The sequence below is a fragment of the Xenopus laevis genome, chromosome 4L, assembly GCF_017654675.1.
Source record: "Xenopus laevis strain J_2021 chromosome 4L, Xenopus_laevis_v10.1, whole genome shotgun sequence".
Classification (NCBI taxonomy): domain Eukaryota; kingdom Metazoa; phylum Chordata; class Amphibia; order Anura; family Pipidae; genus Xenopus; species Xenopus laevis.
Genome location: NC_054377.1, coordinates 1,009,808 through 1,034,021, shown reverse-complemented (window position 1 = coordinate 1,034,021; position 24,214 = coordinate 1,009,808). Strand labels below are relative to the sequence as shown.

The 24,214-nt window shown below is 44.9% G+C and overlaps 1 protein-coding gene across 7 annotated transcripts in view; it reads left to right on the top strand.

Annotated features, from left to right (window-relative positions):
- Positions 1–24,214, top strand: part of plekha7.L (pleckstrin homology domain containing A7 L homeolog) — a 91,202-nt gene that overhangs the window by 29,800 nt on the left and 37,188 nt on the right. Inside the window, exon 1 of one of the 7 annotated variants that reach the window (XM_041589660.1) lies at positions 8,614–8,915. The exons of 5 other annotated variants lie outside the window; for them this stretch is intronic. In XM_041589660.1, the coding sequence (XP_041445594.1) occupies positions 8,845–8,915 (71 nt within the window). In that variant the 5' untranslated portion in view covers positions 8,614–8,844. Of the gene's footprint in view, positions 1–8,613; positions 8,916–14,930; positions 15,666–24,214 lie in introns of those variants that run through there. One more of the 7 variants, XM_041589661.1, reaches the window with a different exon arrangement.

Below are 24,214 nucleotides of genomic sequence, written 5' to 3'. Positions count from 1 at the left end.
ACTGGGTTGTTATATATATATATACAGGTATGGGACCTGTTATCCAGAATGTTTGGGACCTGGGGTTTTCCGGATAACGGATCTTTCCGTAATTAAGGTCTTCGTGCCTTATGTCTACTAGAAATTCATTTAAACATTAAATAAACCCAAAAGTCTGGTTCTGCTTCCAATAAGGATTAATTATATCTTAGTTGGGATCAAGTACAAGCGACTGTTTTATTATTACAGAGAAAAAGGAAATTATTTTCAAAAATTTGGATTATTTGGATAAAATGGAGTCTATGGGAGACAGCCATTCCGTAATTCGGAGGTTTCTGGATAAGGGATCCTATACCTGTATATAACTTATATTATTCCTACATTCCTATTGGACTGGGAGTGATATACAGTCGCGATTGTTTGGTGCCCGCTATAGTCTGGAATAAGAAAGTTATGGTACCCCTAAGGATTGCAGGAAAAGGGGTGCAGCTGGGAACCCTACACACAGTTAGTCTGGTGAAACCCACCTGATACACGGGGTGACTTTGGGATGCCACTTTTTGGATATTGCACATACCCCCACAATTAGACTCCCCCGTTAATCGGCTGCAGAAAGAATGTGACTTACAGGCAGCAGAGACGTCTCTGCCCCCCCATTAATTGAACAAAGTGGGACACCCCTGCAGACATGGGGCTCGTTGTTCTAACGAAGATCTCGTTACATCTCTGCTCCACTTGTCCTTCACGTGACCTTCACCCCCCCATCTTTCCCTGCACTACCCAGTAGCAATCCCAAAGTACTTTATCAGGAATGTGTCGGGGCTTTTGGGGGAGTGATGTGGATGAGGGCCAGGGCAGCTTGTTAAGCCTTAATAAGGAAAGCCTGTGTGTGATAGCCCCTCACTATCTCTCTGATTGGCTGCAGGGGTGGAACACGGGGGGACATGTCACTTGGCTGACACCCCACTTATCTCCCCAGTGCTCATGTCACTAACACACAGGATGGGAACTGTTTGTACAGAGGATATTTCTCATTATGTCTCTGACCTTTTAGCTCTGTGTTACATATCTGCTCCTGGAGGGGTCGCAAAGTGACTTGAGGGGAGTCACAGAGACAAATGCAATCCTGGGGTTCATCTTTATGGGGTGCAGGGAGCCCAGCAACAAGTTTGTGAGCCCTGATGAGCACAGAACTGCTGGGGTGCCAATATAGGAAACTGACCAGGGGTATGTGCGCCGCTTGAACCCACTGACACCCTCCCAAAAAAACATGTAATAAAAACTGGCAGTTGGTGCTGGGTAAAATGTCAGCTGAACCCTTAGCTGGTGGCATAATCACAAATAATCAATTATTCACTCCTCTGCCGACAGAGCAATATATATATATATATATACTGTACATAGAGATATAATACAAACCAAACATTCAGATCAATGAAATGAGGAGCCATCAGTCATTCTCTCCCCACGTCGTTTCATATTTGCGAATGTTAAAGTGGATGAATGAGGCGCCGGGTGATGAGGAGGAAAGAGCAGATGATGATGGATGGCGGGGAAATTCTACGCATAAAACTCACTTTGATGGGACAGACGCACGGCCTGGGAGTGGAGGAATCTCATAGAAATATCTATTAGTGGTTCTTTAGCAAGCGTGGAGGCAGAAAGGGAAATATAATGCTGGAGGTATGTTCCTTCAAGGAGAACTTAAGCCTAAAAAAGAATCAGTTTAGAAATAGCTGTATTTTATATATTAGACCTTATTGTACCAGCCTAGAAGTTCAGCAGTCCTATAACAATAATGACCCAGGCCTTCAATTGCCCCCAGCAGCCCCCCATCTTGTATCTTGTTAGGCATCAGCCTTGTGCTGTGACTGTTTTATTGTATGTATACTGTATACTGTGAGTGGGTGCCAGGCTGATTATGCTCCAGAGCTGGTTGAAAGCTCCATTGTTGGTGCTGGTTGGACACTCCATTGGTGATGGTTGTTGGAAGGTCCATTGCTGGTGCTGGTTGGAAGCTCCATTGCTGGTGCTGGTTGGAAGCTCCATTGCTGGTGCTGGTTGGAAGCTCCATTGCTGGTGCTGGTTGGAAGCTCCATTGCTGGTGCTGGTTGGACACTCCATTGGTGATGGTTGTCGGGAGCTTCATTTTTGATGGTTGTTGGAAGCTCCATTGCTGGTGCTGGTTGGAAGCTCCATTGCTGGTGCTGGTTGGACACTCCATTGGTGATGGTTGTTGGAAGCTCCATTGCTGGTGCTGGTTGGAAGCTCCATTGCTGGTGCTGGTTGGACACTCCATTGGTGATGGTTGTCGGGAGCTTCATTTTTGATGGTTGTTGGAAGCTTCATTGCTGGTGCTGGTTGGAAGCTCCATTGGTGATGGTTGTCGGAAGCTTCATTTTTGATGGTTGTTGGAAGCTCCATTTCTGGTGCTGGTTGGAAGCTCCATTGCTGGTGCTGGTTGGACACTCCATTGGTGATGGTTGTTGGAAGCTCCATTGCTGGTGCTGGTTGGAAGCTCCATTGCTGGTGCTGGTTGGACACTCCATTGGTGATGGTTGTTGGAAGCTCCATTGCTGGTGCTGGTTGGACACTCCATTGGTGATGGTTGTTGGAAGCTCCATTGGTGATGGTTGTTGGAAGCTCCATTGCTGGTGCTGGTTGGACATTCCATTGGTGATGGTTGTTGGAAGCTTCATTTTTGATGGTTGTTGGAAGCTCCATTGCTGGTGCTGGTTGGAAGCTCAATTGCTGGTGCTGGTTGGAAGCTCCATTGCTGGTGCTGGTTGGACACTCCATTGGTGATGGTTGTTGGAAGCTCCATTGCTGGTGCTGGTTGGACACTCCATTGGTGATGGTTGTTGGAAACTCCATTGCTGGTGCTGGTTGGACACTCCATTGGTGATGGTTGTTGGAAGCTCCATTGCTGGTGCTGGTTGGACACTCCATTGGTGATGGTTGTTGGAAGCTCCATTGGTGATGGTTGTTGGAAGCTCCATTGCTGGTGCTGGTTGGACATTCCATTGGTGATGGTTGTTGGAAGCTTCATTTTTGATGGTTGTTGGAAGCTCCATTGCTGGTGCTGGTTGGAAGCTCAATTGCTGGTGCTGGTTGGAAGCTCCATTGCTGGTGCTGGTTGGACACTCCATTGGTGATGGTTGTTGGAAGCTCCATTGCTGGTGCTGGTTGGACACTCCATTGGTGATGGTTGTTGGAAACTCCATTGCTGGTGCTGGTTGGACACTCCATTGGTGATGGTTGTTGGAAGCTCCATTGCTGGTGCTGGTTGGAAGCTCTATTGCCAGAGTGGTGAGACACTGATCGTGATACTGGTCTGATACCTTAACCAGTTGTTATTAGGTATTGAGCCTGCTACCCCCCCCCCCCAATCCATTACGATTATACTGCACACAACTTTGCTTGGAAAAGCACTGCTTCAACTCTAGGAACACCAGTGGTTCAACAACCATAACAATGGCTCCATTAATTCTTTATACACCTGAAACCAGAAATGCTCACGTATTTGCACGTTTGCTCTACACCAGTTTTACTGGTTCACAGATTCAGTGGTGTCTTTATGCAGGCCCCTTACTGTGGCCCTTGAGTTCAGGGTGTTAGAGTGTGTTTTCATAGGAAGGTGTTAGCGCCAGATTGGAGCCCCAGGTATTAGAGGGAGCTTTGAGTTCTATGTGTTAGAGTACATTTGGAGTTAAATGTGAGTGAGTTATCAGTTCCAGCTGTTGAAGTAGGTTGAGAGTTCCAGGTGTTAGAGTGGGAGTTGAGTTCCAGGTGTTAGTGGGTTTTATGGTCTAGGTGTTACAGTGGTTTTGGTGTTAGAGTGGCAATTGAGTTCCAGGAATTTGTGAGTTCAGTGCCCTGTGATGTTGCATTGCAGTTATTTCTCCTGTGCAGGTTAATTACTAATCTGTGAGCTGCACAGAATATGACAGTTATTTCAGGCATGTGTTGCCAAATTGCCAGTCAGAGTGGATGACATTGCTGGGGCATTTGATCTGAATCCAGGGGAATCTGTTTGCCCAGATTCTGTGGATAATTAGAACAACTCAGATACCGGAACAGATGGGCCCTTTATATTCTGTAAGTGAATGTCCAGGGATCCCAGTGATGGTTCTGCTGTAACCTGCGCTGCTGGTACCATGGGTCGTGCCAATCACGGGATATAGGGGATTAGGAGGGTAATGGGAGGGCGATTAAATGTAATATTCTTATGCCAGAATGAGTATAAATGGAAAAACAATACCCTATTTAACTGGATTATTTAGATTACATGCAATTTCCTCTAAACTGACAGTTAGTGATGGGCACTGAGCCGTTGTCTATACATCTGGGGGCAGTAGCTCGATCCTGTTATGACTTCTGAATTGGGCTGCTCATTACTGATCTATGGGCTGTATCTGCTCCGCGTAAGTTAGTGCTTTGCCCCTTATGTTGAAACGTTTTTTCCAGCTGTTGCAGAACTATAACTCACAAGGCAATAATGCATAGGCTTATTCTATGGCCAGTGCTAAGGGGCTGCTGGAAATGAATTATTCTCTGTCTTGGGGTACAAACGCTGTCTCTGTGCATGCGAATATATTGGAGTATGCGTCCCGTGAAAGTACGGCTCAGATTGATGGCGGCTAATTATAGTCCCTGCTCCTGCGTCTGATTTATTGCTGGGAGTTTAATGATCTCCTTGGGCCACAGATTTACTTTATAAGAATTGCCTGACTGCACTTGCCATTCAATTCCTTGGAAATAAAGCACCATTAGCCTCTATTTCCATATGATTTAACCCTGTAGCAAGCTGTGCTGCTTGTGCTCTCAGGATAAACGAAAGCAGTGGGCGTGTTTATGTGACCATACTGATTTCTTATTGGCTGGTCACACCACTAAACACTACATTTAGCAGCCTTGGAAACAAATATATATATTTATATATATATATATATATATATATATATATATATATATATATATATATATATATATAATATTTATATGAGATGGGATGTAAACCCAAGAATATTGCCTAATAAAAGAAAATATCATTCTAATCAACTTCCCAATATCCGTTCATTGATACATTCTCACTGGGTTTATAGTATGTGTAAAAGTCATTGCAGCCGGGAGCAGTGTCTGTCTGGCCCTTTCCGCCCACTGCACTGATGGTTCCGACTTTTGAAACAAAGTAGCAAGAGATCTGGTTTGTAGAATGTAGTTTCATGGGAAAGAAAAGGGAATAAAGGAAAGACAGCTTTCAGCAGCAATTACATTTACACATAAATAAAACCACTGAATTGAGGAATTCATATAATCGGGTTTACATCCCTTTTAACAATGGGGAATGTGAAACTGTGTGTTTATTACAGATTTTACTTCCCCTTTGATAACAGGTTTATTAAAGGGGTTGTTTACCTCTGAGTTAACTGTTAGTATGGTGTAGAGAGGGATATTCTGAGACAATCTGCAATTGGTTTTCATTTTTTATTATTTTTTTTTAGCTTTTTATTCAGCTGCTCTCCAGTTTGTAATTTCAGCCATCTGGGTGCTAGGGTCCAGATTCCCCTAGCAACCATGCACTGATTTGAATAAGTGTCTGGAATATGAATAGGAGAGGCCTGAATAGAAAGATCAGGAATAAAAAGTAACAATAAAAATACATTTGTAGCCTTACAGAGCATTTGTTTTTTTTTAGATAGGGGTCAGTGACCCCCATTTGAAAACTAGAAAGAGTCAGAAGAAGGAGGCAAATAATTTAAAAACTATAACAAATAAATAACGAAGACCAATTGAAAAGTTTCTTAGAACTGACCAATCTATAACAAGCTGAAAGTTAGCTTCAAGGAGAAAATGTTTTATATGTGTATTTTATTTGATTTGCTTTTGTTCCAGTAAAACATAGGAGGGATATTGTGCACAAAGTCTGATATTTATCTGCAGCTGCCATACTGCTTCCCATGTGTTTCTGGCTATTAGCTCCGTGCAATGATTTACCAGGCAATAACCTTTGAGCTAAACATCTTACAGGAGGGGTACCTCTATAGCACCCATGTGCTCTTATACTGATTGGCCTCTTTATTAATGGAGGTGCACCCCTCGTTTGATACCAGCTTTTAACTGTGTGTGTGCAAATGCCTTTGTTTTAAAGGGCAAGTTAAGCCCTTACATGAAGTAATCATTGGCTTTATACAAACTAGTTGATACTCATGGTTTATATGTGGGAATATCAGCCCTTGTGCTCTGTGTATGTGACACTGATTGGCCCCTGGGAACCTGCTTTCTCAGTCTGGTGCTGAACACTGTGAGGTCCGACTTCTGCAATGTGTTTGTTACATGTTTGGAATTCCTTCCCCGGGGAGGAAAATGTAGGAAGGTGGTTGTTTGTGTCTGCGGAAGGTTTTCACATTCAGGGAAAATATGTCACATGGTTCAGCCCTGGATTATTGTCTGAGCATGGCACAGTCACGGCAAATACCAGAGACTCATTCAACATAGAGGCAGGGCCCCCCAGATTGTAAACTTATACTGAGTTATATCACTCATCTATTATAAGGGATAATGTACCCCCTACTGTAAATGATAAGGATATTAGAAGTCACTGAGGGGTTGTTCTGTGACCATATAAAGGCACAAGGCTGCAGGCTGAGTTATACAGGGAACTCTGAGTATCACTCATGTATTATAAGGGATAATGTACCCCCTACTGTAAATGATAAGGATATTAGAAGTCACTGAGGGGTTGTTCTGTGACCATATAAAGGCACAAGGCTGCAGGCTGAGTTATACAGGGAACTCTGAGTATCACTCATGTATTATAAGGGATAATGTACCCCCTACTGTAAATGATAAGGATATTAGAAGTCACTGAGGGGTTGTTCTGTGACCATATAAAGGCACAAGGCTGCAGGCTGAGTTATACAGGGAACTCTGAGTATCACTCATGTATTATAAGGGATAATGAACCCCCTACTGTAAATGATAAGGATATTAGAAGTCACTGAGGGGTCCTGTGACCATATAAAGACACAAGGCTGCAGGCTGAGTTATACAGGGAACTCTGAGTATCACTCATGTATTATAAGGGATAATGTACCCCCTACTGTAAATGATAAGGATATTAGAAGTCACTGAGGGGTTGTTCTGTGACCATATAAAGGCACAAGGCTGCAGGTTATTATGCGGTTCCTATATCCTTAGTGCTTATGCTACAGAGTTGTACTAATGTCCTCTATGTTCCTCCCCAGTGCAGTGTGATTATTATGGGGAAGAACATAAATACAGCAGAGAGGTGCAAGTCTGAGGGTCAGTAAGTTCAGTAGAAATAAATGCTGGAAGTGTGTGACAGACGCCTCCTATTTTTTAGGAATTTATATGCAAGTGCTCCCCCCCTCCCAGATAACAGATTGCAAGGTCAGATCTGCATCCGTCAGCCTGTAACCCCTCACTGCAGTAACCGTCACGCTGACAGACTGAGAATCCTTATTGTCTGCTCATTGGGGGGATCAAATATAAAATGTGTTTGTGCTGCTTATAGACCGACCTGCCAGGCACAGTGAATGGAGATTGATTGCTGGATGCAAAACTCTCCTATATCCTTATATACAACACAGCTCAGTGTGGGGTAACGCTGGTTTGGGCTGTGGGATGGAGGGGTACAGATTCAGTGGGGTACAGATTCAGTGGGGTACAGATTCAGTGGGGTACAGATACAGTGAGGTACAGATACAGTGGGGTACAGATTCAGTGGGGTACAGATTCAGTGGGGTACAGATTCAGTGGGGTACAGATACAGTGAGGTACAGATACAGTGAGGTACAGATACAGTGGGGTACAGATGCAGTGGGGTACAGATGCAGTGGGGTACAGATTCAGTGGGGTACAGATTCAGTGGGGTACAGATACAGTGAGGTACAGATACAGTGAGGTACAGATGCAGTGGGGTACAGATGCAGTGGGGTACAGATGCAGTGGGGTACAGATGCAGTGGGGTACAGATTCAGTGGGGTACAGATTCAGTGGGGTACAGATTCAGTGGGGTACAGATACAGTGGGGTACAGATGCAGTGGGGTACAGATGCAGTGGGGTACAGATTCAGTGGGGTACAGATTCAGTGGGGTACAGATTCAGTGGGGTACAGATACAGTGGGGTACAGATGCAGTGGGGTACAGATGTAGTGGGGTACAGATACAGAAGTGCCCCTGCAATGTGAGAAGAGACAAGACTCCTCTGTGGCTCAGCAATTATCCTCTCATTGCTGCTAATAGTCCCTGTGCATGGGGCCACTGACTCCATATAACTAGCCATTTGGCTGCGGGAGTGTTTTATATGTCAACTTCCCCGGGGACTGACTCTCTGTGTCTCGCTGCAGCCCCTCAAGGTCGTAGATCAGCGCATTCATTTCACAGCCAAGTGGGGACAAAGGGCTCAAAAATCACATTACACCTGCAGTCTGGATCTTCATTAGCAGAGACATAAGATTTGCAGCATGGGCAGTAAGTTGTGCGACTGACTGGCTGGCAGCCAGGGGTAGGTTCACCTCTCTGTTCATCACACACACACTGACACACACACACACACTCACACACACACTCTCGCACGCGCACAGATAAAGGGACAGGCACTCGTATTCTGTTACAGGAAAGACACAGCTTCTCCTGAGCCGAGTGCAGGTTTCATTAGCCCAGTGATGTCAGCGGGGTGTTGGCTATAGGATTGTGTACCTTACATGGAAATATACCAAGGGTTAGGAGCAGCCACAATTCATACCCAGCTCTCACAGGAGGTCCTTGGATGTGATTGTGTTTGGTTCTGGTGCTGGCAATCTACTGGCCATAGGAAGATGTTTGCAAAGTGGATCTAAATGCAGAAGACAATGCAGAATGGTGGATTCTCCGCTTCTCTCCCTCGGACTGGATACCCGGTGTCCTGCAGGTGTGTAACGTTCCCGGCTGTCATTCCCTGTGTTTTTCCCTCTGCTGCAGTGGGAACAAGTGGCTGCTTGAATAACGATCCCCACATTCCTCTCTGTACAACTTGTGTGTTAATCAGCTCAACTATCACTCGTTACATTGTTTCACTCATATCCTCTAGGAATATGTGTATTGTATGTGTGTCTCCTTCCTATACGTTACATTGTTTCCCATGTGTTTATTATGTTACAATGTCTCATATATGGATTGTATCCTTGTGTTTCGTCCCATATGTTACTGTCGTACTTTTGTGTTTAATTCATAAGTGTTTCTCTTGTATCCTGTAGGGATTGTAACCTTGTGTTTCTTGCATCCCTCTATGTGTATTGTATGTGTGTGTCTCATTCCTATACGTTACATTGTTTCCCATGTGTTTATTATATGTTACAATGTCTCGTATATGGGTTGTATCCTTGTGTTTCTTCCTATATGTTACCGTTGTACTTTTGTGTTTAATTCATGTGTGTATGTGTATTGTATGTGTGTCTCATTCCTATACGTTACATTGTTTCCATGTGTTTATTATATGTTACAATGTCTCGTATATGAATTGTAACCTTGTGTTTTATCTCATATGTTACCGTCGTACTTTTGTGTTTAATTCATAAGTGTTACATTGTTTCTCTTGTATCCTGTAGGGATTGTAATCTTCTGTTTCTTGCAATCCTATATGTGTATTGTATGTGTGTCTCATTCCTATACGTTACATTGTATCCCATGTGTTTATTATATGTCACAATGTCTCGTATATGGGTTGTATCCTTGTGTTTCGTCCCATATGTTACCGTCGTACTTTTGTGTTTAATTCATAAGTGTTACGTTGTTTCTCTTGTATCCAGTAGGGATTGTATCCTTGTGTTTCTTGCAATCCTATATGTGTATTGTATGTGTGTGTCTCATTCCTATACGTTACATTGTTCCCCTGTGTTTATTATATGTTTCCATGTCTCGTATATGGATTGTATCCTTGTGTATCATCCCATATGTTACCTTGTTTGCCTTGTGTAGGGATCATAGTTGTGTTACATTGTTTCTCTCATATCCCGTGTGCATTATTCCCATGTGTTTAATTCATTGTCACATTTGTGTCCATACATCATTGTCTGGTGTACGGATCATACCTGTATGTGTGTGTGTTTGCGCTTTTGCTGCAAAACTGGCAAGAAGCGTGGGACTGCGCTGTCAAACATTGTGCAACTCTTTCTGGATCAGTTTAGTGCAGTCTTTGCAGTATTTCTTGCCTGCAGAACACACACACGGACTCTGCATTGCATCTCAGCCTGGCACAGGCGCCAATCACACTTCCAAGTAATAACCTCTATAAAAACACTCATTACAATTCTGCCTAATTCCAGGGCTGGCTGTGGAAAGTGGGGGTGTATATCCCTTATGGAGCAGCTGCTGCGGGGCAAGTTTGGGATTTGGGTAACTGTGTAGTGTCACATGCACTTATATAAACAGACCCATCGTGAGGCTGGAGATGTGTTAGAGTCTGTTTGTTCTAGGGGGGCACGGGGAAATGGAACCCTGAAATACTGTGGCTAATACTGTGGGGAGGATCAGTGCAAATTGGTACAAGGTGAAACTTGTCTGGTTTCACTCTCTCAAACATTATTATGCCAGTGACAGACAAGGGGATCCACCTCTTTGAGATGTGCAATAATAATGGCACCTGTATAATGGTATAAACAGAGGCTCCCGCGTAGAACACTGTGGGGACATTGCCTTCCAGAATCAATGTGCCGAGTAGTAGTGGGTGGTTGTAGGGTAGGGGCAAGTGTTGTTTGTACAGAGCCCACTGCAGGTTTTACCTTGATATCAATGTGCAACACACAGAGGAAAGAGTCAGCTCTGTGTCTCACACACAAAGGCAGCGAGTGTCTGAGCCCATTGTGTTCTGCTCACTGGCAGGGGACGAGTTCCACTCTCATTACTCATCTTTTATCAGCTCTTCAAATAATAACAGCATTCCCCCAGCGTTAATGATTGATCCGAGCTGCGCCTCCATCTCACACACCCTTTCCCCTCCCTATAGAGACTCTCCACAAGTCACCAAACTGCATTTTTTGTACCTAAAGTCACTCATATATATATATATATTTATGTGTATTGCTACTGACTCATTGACAGCATCTCTTGTGCCATTTCACTTACACTTTGTCTGATACACAATCTCCAGCCACTGCCCAGTAGTCACAGGTATTGTAGGGTGGCATGAGAGGGGGCACAGGAGACCAAGTTGGCAGCATAAAGGCAGTTTGATGAGACCGTGATGGGGACATTAGGGCAAGAAGGAGACAGTTAGGAAAAATGGAGACATTATTGACCCCCAAACTGTGCCTCTCTCCCATCTGGTTATACCCAGTCACTAAATGCCCACACTTCTTTGCCAAATACTGAGAGATTGTTCCCATCCTACTTGTACATGTTGCAGATTATTCTATCATTTTTGCTCATAGAAGAAATTATGTAAATCTTCTGTTATAGTTCTCTCAGCATATTCCTGTATATTCTGGTACATTGCTTGACCAGACACAACAAGGCCCCCCGATACTGTACCCTTACAGTCATATGTATGAGCACCCAGAGGGAAGGTCTCCCCATACTGTACCCTTAGTCATATGTACAAGCACCCAGAGAGACTGTCCCCCCATACTGTATCCTTATAGTCACATGTATGAGCACCCAGAGAGACGGTCTCCCCAAACTCTATCCTTACAGTCACATGTATGTGCACCCAAAGACAAGACCCCCCGCCCCCAAACTGTACCCTTACAGTCACATGTATGTGCACCCAAAGACAAGGTCCCCCCAAACTGTACACTTACAGTCATAAATACAAGCACCCAGAGAGAAGGTCTCCCCCATACTGTATGCTTACAGTCACACGTATAAGCACCCAGAGAGACGGTCTCCCCAAACTGTATACTTACAGTTACATGTATGAGCACCCAAAGACAAGATCCCCACAAACTGTGCACTTACAGTCATATATACAAGCACCCAGAGAGAAGGTCCCCCCAAGAAAAGGGGTAGTTTCAATAGGGTTATTGATCTGATGAATGTTCCGGCCTATGTAGGTGTCAGTAGTGGTTTCTGTAGATACATTTAATACATTATTGTTTTATTGTTATTCAGTGAAAACTCAAATTACCCTGCTTGAGTTCGGGAAGATTTTATTGCCCCTGCTCCACTGTCTGACTTGATAACATTATGTTTCCACTGGTACCAAAATTCTCTGTGACCAACCCACTGTCCCCTCAGCCTTTGGCCGTGGAGCACACACTCTACAGGAGGACTTTTCTGATTGGTGCTGTACAGCTGTCCCATAGCAACTAGTAGAAGCACAAATAATTTCTGACCATCCCCGGGATTGTGCTGTCCCTGCTGGAATGTTTATCTGTAGGAGCTGCCACTTAGAGTAAAGTCGTTTATGTGATTCTGCCATATTGGCTACAGATTATTTCATGCATGGGAGATAAATATCGTTTATGGGTTTAAAAGACTTTGGATTGTGGTGAAACTGGTGTGGCTTTGTTTTCCTTGGGGGTAAGGGGTTCTGCTTGGCGAGGGTACTATTTACCCTGTATAATTCAGTACCCCCCCTATAGATGTCATTGATGAAACTGAGGGTTCAAGGCCCCCAGACACAGCTGCAGGCAACACCTGGCTTGGCAGGTAAATTGCTATTGGAAATCTCATTAACTATAGATGGGCAGCGGAACCCACGCCATTCATATTTAATCAGCTCTGCCACAAACTGGCGGCTGCGCATGAACTGATACATTCCGTCCAATCAGCATTCACCACAAAACGCTCTGCAGGCTTCAAAGTGGTTGGGGGTTAAATCAAAAGACGCAGCTGTTGTGTCCAGTTATGGTACAATGGAGCACTCTTTTCACACACACACACAATTCACTCATCCACTGCACATTAAAAATAGACACAGCGAGTGTGCGATTGTTTGGATTGGACGCGCCCGCCCGACGCACGCACGTTGCACAAGTGACTTGTGATACAGGAGAGGTAGGTGGGCACTCCCTGCAGCTGCGACTCTTGGGCTTTTTGTCAGGTGACCCAGGTAAAAAAGTTATGAATAAGAAAAGAAGACCCAACGCGGGTGCAAGTTTTTGCCCTCCATCCTGGCTATATTCTCTGTGTACCTACCGACATACATACATACCTACATACATACCTACATACATGCACATCTGAATGACAGTTTCTGGGAGGTGTGTGAGCCCGGGTTCCTGCCTGTACTTGTCTGTGCAATTACACTTTATTCTCCCACTCGTGTTTGTGCAAAGCCAAGGCACCAATATCCAACTTATTCCCAGATATGTGCCCTCCTATTCCCCCTGGTGCAAGGACAAGGCAAAAATGAGATAGATTAACAATACAGTAGGAAGGGGTCTCAGTGGTTAGTTGGGGCAGTAGGAAGGGTCTCAGTAGTTAGTTGGGGCAGTAGGAAGGGGTCTCAGTGGTTAGTTGGGGCAGTAGGAAGGTTCTCAGTTGGGGCAGTAGAAAGGGGCTCAGTTGGGGGCTTGGGGCAGTAGGAAGGGTCTCTGTGGTTAGTTGGGGCAGTAGGAAGGGTCTCAGTTGGGGCAGTAGGAAGGGTCTCAGTAGTTAGTTGTGGTAGTAGGAAGGGTCTCAGTAGTTAGTGTGGGCAGTAGGAAGGGTCTCAGTTGGGGCAGTAGGAAGGGTCTCAGTAGTTAGTTGTGGTAGTAGGAAGGGTCTCAGTAGTTAGTGTGGGCAGTAGGAAGGGTCTCAGTTGGGGCAGTAGGAAGGGTCTCAGTAGTTAGTTGTGGTAGTAGGAAGGGTCTCAGTAGTTAGTGTGGGCAGTAGGAAGGGTCTCAGTTGGGGCAGTAGGAAGGGGCTCAGTTGGGGCAGTAGGAAGGGTCTCAGTTGGGGCAGTAGGAAGGGTCTCAGTAGTTAGTTGGGGCAGTAGGAAGAGTCTTAGTTGGGGCAGTAAGGTGTCTCAGTGGTTAGTTAGGGGCATGGGGCAGTAGGAAGGGGCTCAGTTGGGGCAGGAGGAAGGGTCTCAGTTGGGGCAGTAGGAAGGGTCTCAGTTGGGGCAGTAGGAAGGGGCTCAGTTGGGGCAGTAGGAAGTGGCTCAGTTGGGGCAGTAGGAAGGGGCTCAGTTGGGGCAGTAGGAAGGGTCTCGGTATTTAGTTGTGGTAGTAGGAAGGGTCTCAGTAGTTAGTTGGGGCAGTAGGAAGAGTCTTAGTTGGGGCAGTAAGGTGTCTCAGTGGTTAGTTGGGGGCTTGGGGCAGTAGGAAGGGGTCTCTTGAAGTCTACACTGTCACTCAGTAGAAAAGTACCATATTATTGTCCTACTTTGGCTGCTATAACAGATTTATTCTGTACATTCATTTCAAGATTTATTCAGTACATCATCACCGGGGAGACGTGGGCTCGTAACAATAAGATTGAGGCACTTAGTGAAATAAAGTACTCACTGTACTCTCGCTCTATAGTGAATTATAGTTTCCATGACAACTTTAGACGTGGGTCCCTTAATCATTTTTCCTCTATAGCCTAATTAAAGTGACATAAATGGAAGTAATGCAGAGTGACTTTACCTACAGTGGGAAGGTGATATACACATTACTTTTGTAATTGGACCAATTTCTGTAACCTCCCCCCCATATAATTCCTGCACTTTTTTGTATTGAGCTCCATGAACTGGACCTGCGCCCCATGCGTACAACTCAGGGAAGGGACTTTCGCACGGTTCATAGCTCATCGGCTCATCATTTCTGTCTATTCAGCGGATCTGGCACAGACAGACAAGAAAAAAGCAGAGTCGCATTTGCCCCAAATCCATCCCCTTCCGCATGAATCACTTGGCTGTAAAGTCTCCTAGAACCACTTGTTCTTTGTGCGACACTCTCCAACCTCGGGTTGTTGTGTAGATATTTGCTCAGTGCATTTCGGCTGCTCTCTGGGATTGGAGGAAACCCTCGGGCCAGTCACACACAAGCCTTTTTGGCTCCATTGTGTAAGGGGGAAATGTGATTCACTTGGGATTCTTCAGCCCAACACATTCCTGCTCAACCTGTTTCTCCAGGTAGGAGGGCTTCGGAGCAGGTCAGGCCTCTACCTCCTTCCATTGCAGGGAGGTCTCCTGGCACATAAAGGAGCCTTTCATCAGTAAATGCCATCGTTTGGAATTTCATTAAGCCTCATGTTGTTGCTTTTTGCCGACTCCATGTGAATGCCACGCTGTGGGCACCTTCTCCCTCTCCATCCACAGCCTCCTATGTGCAAGGCTTCTTGCATCCCAGCTGGAAACAACACTTGGGCATGGACCTTATTTCATATTCCACCTCTTTATTGTGACTCTGATGGAGATATATGGGAACAATAATCTGCTGCTTATCTTCACTTCTGTTACGTCGCAAGTCAAGTCTGCAGGACGCATTTACTGCTCCAGGGCAAGTGATGCCAAATCTAGTTGCTAATTTACTCATTGAGATTCATTATCTCCAGCCATTGCTATTGGTTCTTGGCTCATGGTGCTCTTCAACACTCGTCAGTGTTCTTGGGCTGAAAAGCGCTAATATATATCAAGTGAACGGCCATCGTCCTGAGGAAAGACCCACTTCTTGGTTGCAGTTGGGTCCCAAGTCATTGTTGGTTGCACAATGGTGGGGATTCAGTTGGAAAGCCACAAGTTGAAGATCACTACTCTACCAAATAGGAGACTGAGGTACGAAATCCAGCCCGACCCTTATTAGTTGGACTTGCTGATGGTGTGGTACCACTTGGATGTGCCGGGCACTCCCAGCTAATGGGTTTGGCTGCTCCTTTATTTTGCTTTTTTTTTTGTTGATGTTCTGAGAACTTTACATCCATTATAATGTTCTTCTTGTATCATGCGTGTGTGATTAAACCTTATTTTCCCATGCTTAGACCTGTAGGAGAAGAATCATTTGCTATGGGCCCTGTACAACAGGTAGTAGCAACACTAGCTTGCAGCCAGGCTTTTGTGCAGATGGAAATGTAATTAGTATAATTACTATGGAAGTCAATATTGTCACTTGTCACTCCCTTCTCAGAGATACCTGTATGATTATAGGTTTAATAGTCTAATTGCCTGTGTATGGTCTGTTACCTGTATTTATCCTCCCCTAACCCTCCCGCTGTGCCCCAGTCCATTAGTACCACTGTAGTAAATGACACAGTCTGTCTATTCTGCTACATTACAAAATGCAACCCCCTCTCCCCAATACAATGTTATAGGGTGCATTCACCAGAGATGTACCATGCACAGCCATGAGTGTGCCCCAGTACAGTACTAGAATTTCAGGTTTTTCATCAGGATGAGACTGAAATACAGTTCCGGCTCTGTGCCCGTGACATTGTTTCATCCCGCGCCACATCACATCCTATTTAATAAAGGGCGCCGTGTATCGGAGGCGGTTTTCCTGACGAACAGGTTCTTTGTTGAGTGGCTGATGCACAAATGTGCCAACTACTCCTTGGCACTGCCCACTCTCACCTGAGGCACCTGCTGCACCCACACTCCCCTTCACATCGTATCATCAGCTCTGTATTAAAGGGATTGTATATTTTACATTCAGCGTTTCATTAAAGGAGAAGGAAAACCACAATCACTAGGGGAGTGCCAAGGTGTTTGCCACCGTCCAGTGGTTCTTTACTAGAATTAATGGGGAGTGTGTGGGCAGGGAAACCATCAGGAATCACAGGGCCCCATACTAATGTCTGCAGCTCCCTATCATCCAAGGGGGGGCCAATTATTAATCCATTTGTCCTCTAGGCAGAGGGCCCGACAACAAGAAAAAAGAATTGAACCTGTAGCTGCATGGCCACGCCCCTGATCCACTCGGCCACACCCTTTATACTAGAACCAACATTTTGTCAAAACACAGCCCCACCTGCTTTGTCACCTGAAAATTACACTTTTATATCTCTTAGGGCCCCTGAATACAGTACTTCCCTAATGGGGCGCTGGGGATGCTTGCCTAACAACTTGGCACCCCTCATAGATTTTGCCTTTCCTTCTCCTTTAAAAACCACTCTCCCCCCCCCCCACACCATATCAGTGAATTAAAGTCTATCTACTAAGCTACTCAGGCTCCCTTTCTGTCAGAGGAGACGCTAAGAAAAGTATTTTTCAAATTCCTTCCCTCCTTGAGAAACTGTAAGAGCCCTTCTCCTAACTGCCCCTCTCCTAACTGCACCTCTTCTAACTGCCCGTCTCTTAACTGCCCCTCTTCTAACTGCCCGTCTCCTAACTGCCCGTCTTCTAACTGCCCGTCTCCCAACTGCCCGTCTCCTAACTGCCCGTCTCCTAACTGCCCGTCTCCTAACTGCCCGTCTCCTTACTGCCCGTCTCCTAACTGCCCGTCTCCTAACTGCCCGTCTCCTAACTGCCCGTCTCCTAACTGCCCGTCTCCTAACTGCCCGTCTCCTAACTGCCCGTCTCCTAACTGCCCGTCTTTTAACTGCCCGTCTCTTAACTGCCCGTCTCCTAACTGCCCGTCTCCTAACTGTCCGTCTCCCAACTGCCCGTCTCCCAACTGCCCGTCTCCTAACTCCCCGTCTCCTAATTGCCCGTCTCCTAACTGCCCGTCTCTTAACTGCCCGTCTCCCAACTGCCCGTCTCCTAACTCCCCGTCTCCTAACTGCCCGTCTCCTAACTGCCCGTCTCTTAACTGCCCGTCTCCCAACTGCCTGTCTCCTAACTGCCCCTCTCCTAACTGCCCCCAGACTCCAGCACAGAATGTGCCCAATTAGTACAGTCAGTAACAGTGATGTCATAGTTGTTATCATGATGCGATGAGAGTGTCTAGTTAATAATATTATCCCTTTGATATCTTTTCATTTGCCTCCGATGGCTGAGAGGTTTTATTATTATTAATAAGGGAGAGTGGAATTGTGTGAGGGACGTGAGATAGAATTGTAGCAAAGAAAGGGAGCCCTGCCGAGCGGCACATCAGCCCCGGCTGCTCATTTCCATTTAAATTGGAGGCTTTTTGTTGCTCACACAATTACACTTCCATTTGGGGAAGATAAACAAAATGCTGAACGTGTCACACAGGGTTTTATAGACTTTCACCTTCAATTCCCACTTTCTTCTGCCATCGCCATTTAATGCGCAGTCACATTATTCCCCGTAACATTGCGAGGGGGGCTGCTCCAGGAGCTGCAATTAAAGGCAACACAAACACCAAGGAGCTGCTCCTTATTTTCTGCAAACTCCGTTGTAAACTCTGTGAGTTGCAGCAAAACCTCTTCCCTCGGCGGAGAATGAAAGGCGACAGTTAGAAGCCAGGAGAGTGTCAGTCTTATGTTATTACTTATAAGTGAGAGAAGTCAATGAAAGGATGTGCTGATAATTGCTCTGAATTGCTTTCTATGCTACACACAGTGGAACCGTTTGCTTATCCACTCGCTTTAGCTCATATTGAGAATGGCATCTGGTTGCTAGGATCACTGACCCTGGCAACCAGACATCCGGTTGATATTTCCTCTTTGATCTTGTAATAGATTGTGTGTGTGTCGGATTCAGATAAAACCTCCAAAAACCTCTGCTGTCCCGTGAATCTGTCTTTTCTAACTGACCGTTGAACTCAGGGCATTTTACACCTACGGACGGCCTTGCCATTGCCCTGTTTTTATCATATAAGGGGCTACCTGGTGTTTATCTTCACCTTTCTCCTGAGTGTTCCCCATTTCCTCACAAGCTCAGTATTTTGGGGTGTGTACTGTGCTATTTCCATGGGTCACAGGCACAATATGGGCCTTAAATTCATAGTAACACAGTAAGTAAGGTTGAAAAAAGAGACACGTCCATCAAGTTTTTTTTGAATCTGTCTAACTGCCAGTTCATCTACTTCCTCCTTTTCTAACAATATACTTCCTGTTTCAGAGAAATGCCGGCAGATGAAATAAAACTGTCAGTTATTTGTGAATCTTCTCTTTGTTCTTATTTGGGCAGATACAAATATCACCTTGATCCCATTACATGTGTGCACGTGGGTGTCACTGTGTATTGAGATCAGTCCATATTATCTAGGGAATATTCTGCAGGAGAGAGAGAATGAGGGAGCCGGGGGCCCTTGTTTTGTAGATATGGCCACAGCCAGACGCCGCCGCTTTGTTTTCATTTTTCGGGCTGATTTATGGAGCACGTTGTTGTTTTATGACTCCCATAAATGAAAGGTCTGCCAAAGAGTTTTTTATGAGAGTGTGTTTCCAGCTCTAGAATGAGTCTCTCTCTCTCTCTCTCTCTCTCTCGCCACAGTCCTATAGAGTGAAATTCCGCCACTCTCCATTCATTTCTATGGGATTTTGAAAGGCGTATTTATCAAAGGATGAACTTTCACTTTCACCCTTGGATACTTTTTTAAAAATTCCATAGAAATGAATGGAGAGTGGCGGAATTTCACTCTTTGATAAATATACCCCATGGTCTGCAGAGAGGGTCTGTATTGGGGTACTGCAGTCTTACGTACTTTGTGGTTATGGGGTGCACAGGGGGTCTGCATTGGGGTATTGTAGTCTTATGGGCCTTTGTGATTTATAGGGGTGCACACGGGGTCTGTATTGGGGTACTGCAGTCTTACGTACTTTGTGGTTATGGGGTGCACAGGGGGTCTGCATTGGGGTATTGTAGTCTTATGGGCCTTTGTGATTTATAGGGGTGCACACGGGGTCTGTATTGGGGTACTGTAACCTTATGTACTTTGTGGTTATGGGGTGCACATAGGGCCTCTATTGGGGTACTTTAGCCATTATGTGCTTTTGTGATTTATAGGGGTGCACAGGGGGTCTGTATTGGGGTACTGTAGCTTTATGTACTTTGTGGTTATGGGGTGCACAGAGGTCATGTATTGGGGTACTTTGGCCTTATGTGCCTTTGTGATTTATAGGGGTCATAGGGGTCTGTATTGGGGTACTGTAAACTTATGTACTTTGTGGTAATGGGTGCACATAGGGCCTGTATTGGGGTACTTTAGCCTTATGCGCCTTTGTGATTTATAGGGGTGCATAGGGGGTCTGTATTGGGGTACTGTAGCCTTATATGCCTTTGTTATTTATAAGGGTGCAGAGAGGGTCTGTATTGGGGTACTGTAGCCTTATATACTTTGTGTTTATGGGGTGCACAGAGGGCCTGTATTGGGGTACTGTAGTCTAATGTACTTTGTGATTTATAAGGGTGCACAGAGGGCCTGTATTGGGTTACTTAAGCCTTATGTACCTTTGTGATTTATAGAGGTGCATAGAGGGTCTGTATTGGGGTACTGTAGCCTTATGTGCCTTTGTGATTTATATGGGTGCATAGGGGGTCTGTATTGGGGTACTGTAGCCTTATGTACCTTTGTGATTTATAGGGGGTCTGTATTGGGGTACTGTAGCCTTATGTGCCCTTGTGATCTATAGGGGTGCATAGGGGTCTGTATTGGGGTACTGTAGCCTTATGTGCCTTTGTGATTTATAGGGGTGCATAGGGGGTCTTTATTGGGGTACTGTAGTCTTATTTGCTTTGTAGTTATGGGGTTGATTAAACCACAATCTTGGCAAATATAAAGAATAGCGATAGAAATTATGAAGATATATATACGTAACATTGTTATAAGTTTTATTAGGAGAGATTATCAGGGTGCCTTTATTTGAGTCTCCCATTCATGTCCATCAGTTGTGTTGCAGTAGGAGAATGTTCTGTACAGATATATAAAGATGATGGTGGAACGGCTACTTTAAGTATTGGGGACACTTTGATGACATATTTGCAGTTTGAGGGGGGCACCTTGTCTGCATTGGGAATCAATACTCTGGGCTGTTTCAGCCGCCATAGAATTACTTGGTGGTTCTGATACAGTAAGAGATGGGATACATGTTGCTCGGGGGCTGTCATAGAGATTAGTCACCCACCCCGACTCTGTTATAAATCATCCCCCGCTCAACTCCCGGCACAACATCCATTCAATAAATCACTTCACAAGCCACGACGCTGGCAGAGCGGCCAAATAATACGCAAGAGAAAAGGTCACAAATTTATAAAACAAGTGGCCGATTTGTTCAGAATCAATGAAAAAGGTGCAGAGAGGTTCCGGGGGGCACTGGCAATATCCCAGAGTCTCCGCTACAGAAATTCTCTGTTAATTGTTCCGATTAAATTAACAAGGTGCCCGGTTCACGTTTTCTGGTTCTGGCATTTTTCAACAGGACTCAGAGTTTTATGGGGCCTTTTCATATGGTTTATGGCACATGCTTAGTCCCAAGAGTGCAACACTAGGCACACAATCAACACTGGTTGTTCATGAGTCGCAACACTCTTGTCTGATGCATCTTTTATAACTGAAGCGACACCAGTTGTCTTGCTTACATTGCATTTATGGGTTATCAACTAGTATTTTGCCCTTGTGAGTGGCCATGGGGGGGATTGTGTATAAATAAAGTCCATATTAATTGTGCGACTGTGTATCCCATTTAGGAGCATGAGCGCAGCCCAGTGTTAGAAAGTATCAGGTTTGTTTTTTTTGTGGTTTGTGGGTTTTTAAATCGTTTTTGAGAAAAGCACGCGAGCAATAGAAATCCTTGCAGAGAAATGAAGCCCATTTATTGGCCATTTATGTTTAGTATTTGCTGAATGTCTTTTTCTTGTGTTCCGGATGCTCCTAAGTAACAATATCAGTATGGCGGCTCTCTGTATATATGTATATATATATATATATGCCATTTAGATTTTGAGGAATTAATTCTGTTCATTTAAATACATCAGGAAGGATTTTCTCTGTGTGCAGTTTAATTGGGTTACATTTCCCATGGTGAGGAATTCTGTCAGTACAATAACGGGGGAACCTCAATAACAATAGAGCCCACCCGGCAATGTGTCTCCTGAACAGCTTGTGTTGGGCCCACGTTTGATCTATGCTAATTGAGCTTTTTTATATCATGATATAGGCCAGACCTACAGTACTCCAGCTGCTCCAGTTATATATATATATATTATGTATAGGAGGCCCATGGGAGAATATCCTGCAAGTCTGTGGGGATGTGGTTCTGAATCAGAGCCAATGGAAAATCATGGATTTAGCAGTTTGAGCTAAAGACATTGACTGGAAGGTATGGGGGGAAAATAAATGAAGGACATTCTGTAAATATGATAATTTATCAATTGCCGTATATACCATAAGTGGCTTACTCAATACAATACATCCCTATGTATCCTGCAGCAGTCACTGTTACTTATATACAGTATATCTCCTTATTCCCCCCAAACAGCATGATGAATAGAGACCCTCCCGATGGAGCTTTCATTAAATATTCAGCACCAGTGGCTTTTCCTCTTCTCTAATCAGCCAACTGGAGGGGCACGTGCCCTAGGAAAAGATTTAGATGACCCCCAACAAACGTCATCCCTGAACAAATGCAGAAAACTGTATATAACTGGTACATGGCAACGGCCAACCTATATAGATTCAATTGATTCTGTCATGATTTTTATTATGTCGTTTTTATTTCTAAATGACACCGTTTACACTGCAAATAATTCACTGTACAATATAAAATGTCATTCCTGAAGCAGCAAGTGTATTTAGTTGTAATATTGGTGTGTAGGTGCATCTCAGCTCATTTTGCCTGGTCATGTGATTTCAGTAAGAGCCAGCACTTTAGGATGGAACTGCTTTCTGGCAGCCTGTTGTTTCTCCTACTCAATGTAACTGAATGTGTCTCAGTGGGACCTGGATTTTACTATTGAGTGCTGTTCTTAGATCTACCAGGCAGCTGTTATCTTGTGTTAGGGAGCTGCTATCTGGTTACCTTCCCATTGTTCTGTTGATATCACTCCAACTTGCAGTACAGCAGTAAAGAGTGACTGAAGTTTATCAGAGCACAAGTCACATGACTGGGGGCAGCTGGGAAACTGACAATATGTCTAGCCCCATGTCAGTTTCAAAATTAAATATAAAAAAATCTGTTTGCTTTTTTGAAAAACGGATTTCAGTGCAGAATTCTGCTGGAGCAGCGCTATTAACTGATGTGTTTTGGAAAAAAAATACATTCTCATGACAGCTTCTTTATAATAGGAATGGCAAATCAGTGGCAACCTGCCCAGTGATGCGGCACCCCAGTAAGGCCCATCAGAGAACAGGAATATCCCAGCTTTGCTTGCCTGTGCAGTATATACAGTAGGTACTGACCCGTACAGTGAATCAGAACCAACACAATGTCTCACAAGACACTGAAAGGAAAAATTTAATTTTTATTTTACAAATGGCCAAGCCCTGCGGCACCTGGACGCGCTGTCACATTGCATTGCTTTGTGCTCCATTAGGTTTTCATGGGCTTTTAGGGGGTACAAGGGGGGACCCAAAAGACTGTTTGTTACAGGGATTACCCATTGTGATGCTCTGGCCTCTGATCTCTATGAAAGGAACATGGAGAATGTTAATGGCAGAAGAGCAGTTGCCGCACTGACTCCGTGACAGGTTGGGGGGCCACACACAGCCGCTGCCTATTCATATTTCTTTGTTATTATGTCACGAAATCCGGGCTTTGGGGATTAATGGGAATATGTGACGGAGGGATATGTGCGCATTAAGGGGATTAACGCTCTGCGTGTTCAGTTGCTCTCGGCATTTCCTTCTACTCCTCATTCAGATTAAGCTCCCATCAGTCCCATGACATGAGCTCTCCTGTTCCTCTTTGTACGTGAGCCATTGGCTTAGATACTCAGTGACTGTCCTGCCTCAGGGGCCACTTCCAACTGTCACATATCTATCAGGTTGTAATAGGTATTTAGGTTTGCTGGGGTCTTTAACTCAAGCAGGTGGTGGGACTGATGCCATAACACAGGGGAATTGTCTGGAAGTCTGTGACTCAAGCAGTGGGTGGGGCTAAAACACTCTTATGGCAGCTTACAGGGGGAGGGGCAGGAAGCCTATAGCGCCACCAGTGGGCGTTAACAACACCCCCCATCTCCCAAACCTGTCCTTTCCCTTTACAAGAGAATTTTTTGTCTGTGTTTATTGCACCGAGGGACACAAGCTGCATTTAACATACCCACGCCTCCCTTCCAAGAACCCACTTCCCATTCACATGGTTCTTAGAACATCGGATTTGTGTTTCCCACACACATTCCTCGCACGGATCAGTCCCATGCACCCAATTAATGAGCAGTAATGAGGCTTCGGCTGCTTGCGAGGCCAGGGAAATGCACAAAAACACTCCGTGGCCAATCAGTGAGGGCATCGTATTGTACCTCATGTGAAAAGTATTTGGTGC